A 9,524-nucleotide genomic window follows, 5' to 3' on the forward strand; every position below is an offset into this window, starting at 1 on the left:
TTATAACATATCATTTATTTGTGAAACTATTTCATCATCAAACTTTACGTATATTAATTATTAACTTTTTTACAATAATCAAATATACATCTATAAATATTAAAAACGAATAATGTAAAACAAACCACGGGAGATAAAATCTAGTAATAATATAAATAAACAAATAGAAAAAAAAAAGACAAAAACATCATAGATTCGTAGATATATGAGCGTATCAAAACAACCCATTATGATTGGCTACAACATATCACCTTATCCATCCATCCTCCTCTTACTACATTCATCCCACCCCTACAAACACCATCACCACTTCACTTCCATTTCCATCTTTATCCCATCTTCAATGGCCATGGCTACCCAAGCATCCCTCTTCACCCTAACGCTCTCCAAGTCCAACCCCACCTCCCCATTCAAACAACCCACCCACACCTTCATCACAACCACCACCCGCACCACCTTCACCATCAAAGCCTGCACCACCCCCTCCCCAGCCCCACCAAAAGAAGCCCCTGCCGGCTTCACCCCACCCGAACTCGACCCCTGCATCCCCTCACCCATCTTCGCCGGCAGCACCGGCGGCCTACTCCGCAAAGCCCAGGTCGAAGAGTTCTACGTCATCACTTGGGACTCCCCCAAGGAACAAATCTTCGAGATGCCCACCGGCGGCGCCGCCATCATGCGGGAAGGGCCCAATTTGTTGAAGTTGGCCCGGAAGGAGCAGTGCTTGGCTCTTGGAACTCGGTTGCGGTCGAAATATAAGATTAAGTATCAGTTCTATCGGGTGTTCCCGAACGGGGAGGTGCAGTATTTGCACCCGAAGGACGGGGTGTACCCCGAGAAGGTGAACCCCGGGCGTCAAGGGGTTGGGCAGAATATGCGGTCGATTGGGAAGAATGTTAGCCCGATTGAGGTTAAGTTCACTGGCAAGCAGCCTTATGATATATGATGTGGGTGAATTACGGGGTTGTGATTATTATTATTATGTAATTTGCATGTTTCGTAATTAAAGACATATGCTTCAAGTTTGCGTGTTCTTGTTTCGAATTTATAGTTGTTTGATAAATCTTAATTACAATGCGAATGTCTTGTTATGTACTTTAAATATGTTCTTGATCTTGTGTATGTTATGGCACAAAACCGTGTAGAGTTAATTATTTTAGGTGTTGCTTCATCTTAAGTAGACCGTTTAAACCAAAATAAATAGGTCCGTTTGATGACTTGAGCATTGATGTTTATAACTTTGCCGTCTCTATATAATTTTGTGGTTTGAAAATCAAGTTAAGCGTATTGATTCGATTCCCTGTTTGAAATTTGAAACGAATATATCATACAATTTGATTATTAAAATCAAGTTAAGCATCTTTGTTAGTTTAAAAGGCTTACAAATAATTAACACTTTGATTTATTTTTAAAAGAATCAGTTCAAACGGCTAAAATGAATCATCTTGGTCAATCCAACCAATTTAGTTTGTTGTTTTTTGAAATTGGTGATTTGGCATAAAATTTTCATTAAACCGGACTCACGTAATCATAAACACGCTTACTCATTATAAACCTTCAACAATAATGACCACGATAAGGTTATTTAACGTTATAACTTGCAAGTAACGATGATATTAACAAGTTATAAAATATAACCGTGAGTACGTGGTCGATTGCTGTTGGCCCACGTAATTGTTTGGCTTATTTGGTCACGTATATGATGGGTTGGTGTATGATGGTTGAATTTAGCCAAAGCTTGTTTGCTTTGTATGTCAGTCTTCTTGTTTTAGCTTCTTGGGACGTGAACGACTCCATAAGATTGAAAGCCCTTAATGAGTTCCTCAATTTTGTCTAACATACGGCTTAGAGTGGGCTCTTGATCATTGATCTGATTGGGAATCGGCATGTGCTCATAACGCTAATGTTTTAAGCTAAGCAAGCATCGGTCACAAAGACTTCATATTCATCCTCGTCTTTTGAACTTTTGAAGGCCAACCGGAGTGCATAGAAGGGTCATTGAGCAAATTTGAATATTTACAACATTCAATCGTAAAAGTTTATGTCTTATTTTATATGTGTTAACATGAATTTGATTACTTTTGTGATATGATTATGTAAAAAATGATAATCATAATGTGTACTAATGAATTTAGTGTATAAAAGGGGTAAAGTCCCATCTTTTAGATTAAGGAGTAAGGATTCACAAGGTTATGTCATCTAATTAAAGGAGCAACTTTGACTTACACCCTAGGCAATGTAGTTCACGGGTCACAAGTCACAACATAATTATGTGACAAAATGTTGGAAGTATTACTTGAACAAATAAATTACCTAAAATAAGCGTAAGACATGTTGTATATAAGTTTGTGTGCAATTGAGTAAATTTAGGATTTAAATATGTTGCATATAATGTATATTGCATTACAGGCTTTTCGGTTCTTAGGCATTGTGCTATCCTTCATCCTTATCGTCACATCACCACCTCCCTCACCATTCTAATCCACCAGTGGTGAACCTTGAACGAAAACGTGGTGATGACCGGACGGACTCAATATTTATACAAATTCTTCATAAACCGGGGTGTCTAGACTCAAAAGTTTTGAACGAAAACATGTAATTTTACACCACGTATAAAAATTTCGAACAAAAGCAAGTGAATTTACACTACTTAGTGAAAAAACAGGGGTGGTCAGGGACCCTCCGGGCCTAAGGGAAGCTTAACCCTTGGCATCCACCACTCAATCTCATGCTCACTTTTTTACACTACGTATAAAAATTTTCGGGCAAAAGCAAGTGAATTTACACTACTCATGCTCACTTTTTTCTAATAAAATTTAATGTTTTGTATACCCGTAAAAGTGAGTGATCCTGCAACTTTAAAAGATTGGATAAGTGATGAGCAGGGTGATGACCACGCTCATCACGCAAAAGTGAGTGATGAGAGGTGGCACGATATTCCCCCTGATCTCGCAAGTACCTCAGCTCTACGCCCTCTCCAACGAACGCCCAACTACATAAAATCAAGACTACAACAACTATAAAAATAGAAAAGCATACCAAGAATCCCAATCCAACCCCATGAGTTTCCCCCTATTTTTAACCCAAAGAAAGCCACTTCTTCGGATACCCTCCTTGATTCTATTAATCGAGACTCGCATGTTCCCAAAAAGTGCATCATTTCTAGTATTCCATAAGCTCCAACATGTTGTGAGTATTACCGTTTAGATTGCCTTTTACTTAATAACTTATTCCCGCTGGTAAGATGAAGTTTGAGGAGATCTCTAATCTCAAAAACACATACTGGGATCGATTCCACAGTTGCAACATAGCAAGAAGTGAACAAATGGCTTGCTACTATTACATAATGGACACCATATGATCTCAGACACCACATCCCGTTTGAATAAGGCGTCCGAAGTTGCAATACGCCCCATTTCCGCTCTCCAACAAATAGATTTTACCCATCTATATAATTATCTCAAAATAATAATAATAATAATAATAATAATTTGGCTTGCATAACGTAAAATCGGCGTTCTATCAAACATTAGGGTCTTAAACGTAAAGCCGGGCAGGGGTTTAGGGCAATAAAGTCGTCCACAGAAACTAGGGTTTATAGCAGCAAAGAAATAATACAGCAACATTAGAGATGGATTCGTTTTCGTCGCCGTCGAGTTCATCATCTGACTCCAAGATGTCAGCCGAAGACTTCATGGATCAGCTTAAGGTTCAACTTGCTCAGGCCTACGCCGAAGAATTCCTCGAGGTATATATCATTCCCTCTGTCTATTCATATACGCATCCGATTATACGTACAGATGCTGAATGATTAATTGTTATATTTTGTTGTATTGTTGCTGATTATCTGCTATAATGTCTGACTTTAGATTTAGATTTGTTATGATACTTTGCATAAGGAAGCCCAATTTTACATCTGTTTACATTGCATGTATTTGAGATATTATGCTAATTTAATTAAAAAAAATCACCTATCTTGTTGACAAACAATCTTATTAGTTGTTATCGGGCGGTTAGGAAATTATTTTTGAGCTCTTCAAATTCATTAAAACTTTAACTCCTTGAATATGAAAGGTAATCACTGTTGTAGTTGAAAGCTAGTTTAGCTTTGGTTTTGTTCATGGTTTAAAAAAGAGGATGAGGTGTGCGCCTTGAGGCGAGGCGGTAAGAAAAGGTTTAATTAGGCGGCGCCTCAAGGGTTCGGTTTGTATGTATGTACGCCTAAGAGCCAAGGGAGTAGAGTCTGATATAGGCGGGGGAATTAGGGGTAAGAATTAGGTAGTAAGAATAAGCAGAAAATAAAGCTTACCAGTACGAAATATGATGAAGATGTTCGATAGAGATGAGCAGATGGAGAGGATTTTGGAGACGGTTGAATTTTAGGGTTACTATGCGATGGAGTAAATGGAGATAGCCTTAGGGTTACGTATCTTCTTATGCTGTATTTTTCTTGCTAATTTACATTTTTCACTTTTAATGCTTAAGTTTCTCTTAATTTTGACTTTAACCTTTTCTTATTATGTTTAGTACTTTAGTGTTTTGTTATTTATAAGATATATAATTTTTATATTTATCTTTTAATTCCGCCCCGGGTTTACGCCTCGATTTGTCTTGGGGCGAAGGGAAAACGCCTTGAGGCACGATTTTGTTCTTTTAAACCTTGGGCTAATTCAGTCTTATAACATCTTTTGTGTTTTAATTCATGGTCAAATAAAACGTATAATGATAAAAACACGCCCTCATGGATACAATACCTTACTTAATCTAGTTATCTAGGTTAATTGTGTCTTTGCGTGACTTGTCAACAGTCGTTGGACACAACGATGCTGTTAATGAATATAAAAACAACCTACCTGCAAGACTTGTAAATACGTTTTGGATAATGACCGTTGACATTGTATTTGATTTGTTTTGTTTTGGAAACAGACAGTGAGGGGGAAGTGCTTTGACAAGTGTATCACCAAACCGGGCAGCAGCTTGAGTGGTGGAGAGAGTAGTTGCATCTCCAGGTGTGTGGACCGTTACATCGAGGCTACCAGTATTATTAGCAGAGCTCTCTTTAACTCTCGGTAAAAAACTGAAAAGGCGGAGTATTTTTAATTGAAATGTTTATGTGTAACTTGCATAATGCTTTCTTTTTAGGAAAGTGAGGATCATGAGCTATGTTTTGTCTATCACTATATTTGACTTTGTTAATTCAATGAAATTTGAAACTTTCTGTCACATATCTGAATGGTTGGTTTTTTGTATATTATCTTTGCTGGCATGGTTATGTTTTGGTTGTTTGTGAGAGCTTGTATGGTTGTTGAGTGCAGCTTCCTAGTTATGTAAATTGGCATGAGATATGTCAACTGTGGCTTGTGACTGGATCCAAAAGGTTTGGGACCGGAAAGACCAGTAGTCAGTTAAGACTGAAACGTGGTCGGGGCACTATCTGATTTCCTTCTTTACCAGAAGGATGAAGGCCACTGTCTGACCCAATACAACTTTTTAAGTATTTCAGTATTTGCGTGTGCGCAAGTTGGTTTAGACCTTGGAAAAACTAGGAGTGAATCAGTTAAAATAACTTGGTTCATGGTTTGTCTTCATTGGGTTGGAATTGGACTCGCGTCTTGCATAATACAAGAAATTGAAAATTTAGGCAGTTGGGTTTGGATTTAAATTTGTAAAATTTATTTTTAACAAGCTAAAATGTGTCAAAAGGAATTAAGTTTAAGTTGCCAAATGAAAAAAGTAATCATATTTGGTTTGTGAAGTTAAAAAAAAGAAACATTTACTTGATAACGTTGATTATAATGGGGTAATCACATTGCTTTATCACTCGGTGATTAAAATAAATGTTTGAAAACTTATTCTGAATCTAATCGTTTTTGTTCTCCATAAAGTTTTGGAAGTTAATTTCAAACAAAATAGAATACAAATTTGAACTCCTACTAGATTTTAACTAAAAAGTGATTTAGACTAAATCGTAGACTAATGAAAGTTTATAGGAGTGTAGAGACACGGTCTCAGATGTGACACAACACGATAACCAATCTAGTCATTCTTTTCACACATGTTACAATACGACCAATATCACATGTGTAGTGTTAAATAAGCTGCCAAAAGCTCATAAAACATTAACATATTTGAAACAAAAATACATAAAAGTCTAAAATTAAATCATAACATCCACTAAGTATGGCGCATATTTTATATTTTATTTAAAAAAATTAGAAAAATATACGCGTGTCATCGACTAAGTGTTTTAACTTGTTTAGACATGACTTGAGTGGTTATTTAAGAATTTTCCCTCTTTCATTTCTGTCGTATACTTAATTGTTGTTTTCACGAATTTGAAATACTTATTTGTTGTTTTCACGAATTTGAATAGGTATTAAACACGCCAACCTGTTTAAGACACGAAACATGCTAAGCCCAAATGCAAACTTGTTTACCCTCATGTCGTGTTAACAGGTCCGTGACAGAAATTGCCAGGCCCTAATTTCATGGTGTTTAAATTGCTAACTTTCTTATAGTTATAGGCTTTTCAAGTTGCATATTAGTTAAATTTAGTGTACGGATTAAACAATGTGGTATTGGTTACTTCATCTCAAATTAATTTTTCAGGGAATGTAGATGCACATAGTAATAGGAACTTCACTAACACTACCACGTATCCGTTTACCGAAGAACAAAGCCAAGATCGTACAAGTAATGTGCTTTTCGACTTCAATGTATCCGGGAAGTCAAATGATGCTATATCTAATGGTCAAAGTTCTGTAGATACCGAAAAGAACCAGTTTCAGGAAACTAGCCCTGTTGAATCAGTAGTTTCGAAACTTTTAGGTTACTCTGAATTAGTTTGTGAAAAAGAATTTGAAGATAGTTACATGGAAAAGAAAGAAGATGAGGTACAAACATTACAAAACAAGAGTACGGGTTAACTGGTGTACCAAGTGGGTTACTTAACATAACCCATAGGCTCGAGCCAGATGGGACTTATTACAACTACGCGTCTGCATCCAAAGGTGCAAAGGTTGTGGCTCTAAATAAGGAAGCGAATGGTGCAAGCAACATATTGGGTTCGGATCATGATAAGTATTTAAGAAACCCGTGTTCTGTTTTGGATAAATATGTTGTTATTGAGCTTGCAGAGGAAACCCTAGTTGATGCTGTAAATATTGCTAACTTTGAACACCATTCTTCCAATTTTAAGCAGTTTTTATTGTCGGGAAGTTTGGTGTTTCCAACTGAAACATGGTACCCTCTCGGAACATTTGTTGCTGAAAATGTGAAACATCGACAATATTTTAAGTTGACTGAACCCAAATGGGCCAGGTACTTAAAACTGAGTTTGGTGACTCATTACGGGTCGGAATTTTACTGCACGTTAAATGTAATTGAAGTGTATGGTATAGATGCAATTGAAAGAATGCTTGAAGATCTTATTGTGACTTCAGAAGAATCAACAAATGTGAATTCAAATGTTAATTCAACTGATTCTCCCGCTTCAACAAAAACTTCAACCTCAAAAAGCGTGAAACCGGATGGTGAATCGGGTGAAACGGTTGGTAGAAAGACGGAAGGTGTTGATGATGGTAAACGGGCTGATGATGATGTGGCGAAAAAACCCGCTGGTGTGATGAAGATTTCTGAACTTGTGTCAAAAGGTAATGGGAGAATACATGGTGATGCTATTTTAAAGATTTTGATGCAAAAAGTTCGGTTACTTGAAAAGAATTTATCTTTATTGGAGAATTGTATTAAAGAATTGCATAATAGACAAGGGGACGTGCTTCCTCAACTCGAAGTCGAAGTTGGGAAGTATTCAGAGCTTATGGAAAATACCCGGATGCAAATTAAGGAGCTTTTGTTATGGAAGGCAACTATGGTAAGTTTGTTTTTTTAAATGGGCTGGTACATGATAAAGCATAAAAGCAATGATCTTTACGATAGACTTGAGTGAATATTGACCAAAAGTTAATATTTTTCAGGAAAAAGAACTTGCTGACATGGAATCTTGGAAGGATTTTGTGTCGACTCATCTGGAGTCGGTTATTAAAGAAAACGCAATGCTCAGGTTGTGTAAATGTATACTCCATATGTAATGTAATAATATTATATAGTTATTTTTTGAGACCTTTTTGATAAATAATTTTTGAGTCTTGATTATTTTTTCTGTTGTGCAGGCTAGAGATTGATAAGATTGCAAGTGATCAAGAAAGCTTGGACAAAGCTGAGTTGACCGTGTTGACTGTGAGTGTTTCATTTGCCATTGCTGTCATTTTAAAGATTGTTTCAGATCGAGTTTTTAAATCTCCTTACAGCAAACCATACAGAAATGAGACGAGTTGGAAGTTGCTACTAGTTACCTGTGTTGTTATTGCAATTGTTGTTTTGAACCTCTATTAACAATTTAACCGAAAATGTATGTTTGCAGTTGGAGTATATCGGCAAATAGAAATCTTTAGGAGTGTTGTATTTTTTTTAAAGTTCTTTTAGACCTTAAGTTTGTGACATTTTTGGCTGTAGTGATTTGGGATCTGGGACTGCTTATTTTTAATACATGTCATCTAGTTACCACATGTGATCTCATTTTCTTTTTAATATTAACACAGTTTATTTTGTTATTGTGAACAAAATAATAATCCTCCATATCAATTACACAAATGGGTGATATCAAAGAAGGCAAAATATTTGTTTGTATAACTTTATTAGTTGGTTCATTAAGTCAGGGAGGAATAAAAATCGATTACAAACCATTTATGAAGTTTAATATCGAAGTGTAGTTTCGTTACAATAATGAAAACAAATATCTGAATGTAAATGAGTCCGTTTAGTTTTGTGTTAAATAAATGAAAATCTAACAATATTTTAGTTTATAAATTATTACAACAATTGATAGCTTCTAGCTTAATAAAAAAGATGGCTTGTAACGTCTACCATCGATAATTTAAGCTGCTATCAATTAATAGGTTGAATTACATTTAAGTCAAATAAAATATTGACATCATTTTAACTTGTAAAGAAGAAAATGACAACTAGTATGTTATTCAATATTCATAAAACAATATGGTAATAAAGTTTTCATACATATATAATCTAACACATCAATTATAAAACACACAATATATAAGAAGTAAGACAAAGAAAACATCATAACCGAACTACGGATGGGCTCGATATCAAACCGATACCGGCCCCAAAATTCTCGATCCTGATTTTTTTAAAAGCTTGGTACCGGCATAAAAATATTTGGTTCGTTATTGATATCGTAGGAAAAAATGCAGTAAATACCAGTATCGGTATCGATCAACAAAATCCCGTTCCCGATTTTTCCAAAAACTTGGTACCAATAATTTTAGTACTGATTCCATACCGGTACCCGATACCATTTGCTCATCCTTACTTCGAACAATACTTTTTGAGGTGCTATAATTATTTCAATTTTAACTTTGAGTTATTTTAGTATAATTAAATTTTTGAGGTGCTATAAAGAATTTGTGACCCATGTTCGATTCCTGTCCCTATCATATAGTTTT

The 9,524-nt window shown here is 35.8% G+C and overlaps 2 protein-coding genes and 1 pseudogene across 3 annotated transcripts; all 3 read left to right on the forward strand.

Annotated features, from left to right (window-relative positions):
• The first annotated feature begins 343 nt into the window (after positions 1–343).
• On the forward strand, positions 344–974 carry LOC143555134 (photosystem I reaction center subunit II, chloroplastic-like). Its single transcript, XM_077044751.1, has one exon. The coding sequence runs from the start codon at positions 344–346 to the stop codon at positions 944–946; it is 603 nt and encodes a 200-aa protein (XP_076900866.1). The 3' UTR covers positions 947–974.
• A 2,654-nt stretch (positions 975–3,628) lies between these two features.
• On the forward strand, positions 3,629–5,188 carry LOC143555135 (mitochondrial import inner membrane translocase subunit Tim13-like). The gene is made up of 2 exons (XM_077044752.1): positions 3,629–3,748; positions 4,927–5,188. Exons 1-2 carry the CDS (start codon positions 3,632–3,634, stop codon positions 5,071–5,073), a joined length of 264 nt encoding a protein of 87 aa, XP_076900867.1. The 5' UTR covers positions 3,629–3,631; the 3' UTR covers positions 5,074–5,188.
• Positions 5,189–6,441: 1,253 nt separating this feature from the next.
• On the forward strand, positions 6,442–8,489 carry LOC143555160 (SUN domain-containing protein 5-like; annotated as a pseudogene). Its single transcript, XR_013139158.1, has 4 exons — positions 6,442–6,448; positions 6,610–7,873; positions 7,977–8,062; positions 8,172–8,489. The product of XR_013139158.1 is annotated as an SUN domain-containing protein 5-like (transcript).
• Positions 8,490–9,524: the final 1,035 nt, after the last annotated feature.

Source organism: Bidens hawaiensis, unplaced genomic scaffold, assembly GCF_021521415.1.
Source record: "Bidens hawaiensis isolate Kalapana, Puna unplaced genomic scaffold, B.hawaiensis_p1.1 tig00018002_1, whole genome shotgun sequence".
NCBI classification, from domain to species: domain Eukaryota; kingdom Viridiplantae; phylum Streptophyta; class Magnoliopsida; order Asterales; family Asteraceae; genus Bidens; species Bidens hawaiensis.

Bases quoted from the DNA above. Each gene is read 5' to 3' on its own strand.
- LOC143555134 (XM_077044751.1), top strand. From the start codon at position 344: ATGGCCATGGCTACCCAAGCATCCCTCTTCACCCTAACGCTCTCCAAG.
- LOC143555135 (XM_077044752.1), top strand. From the start codon at position 3,632: ATGGATTCGTTTTCGTCGCCGTCGAGTTCATCATCTGACTCCAAGATG. The intron at 3,749-4,926 runs GTATATATCATT...TTTTGGAAACAG, and splicing joins ACGCCGAAGAATTCCTCGAG to ACAGTGAGGGGGAAGTGCTT.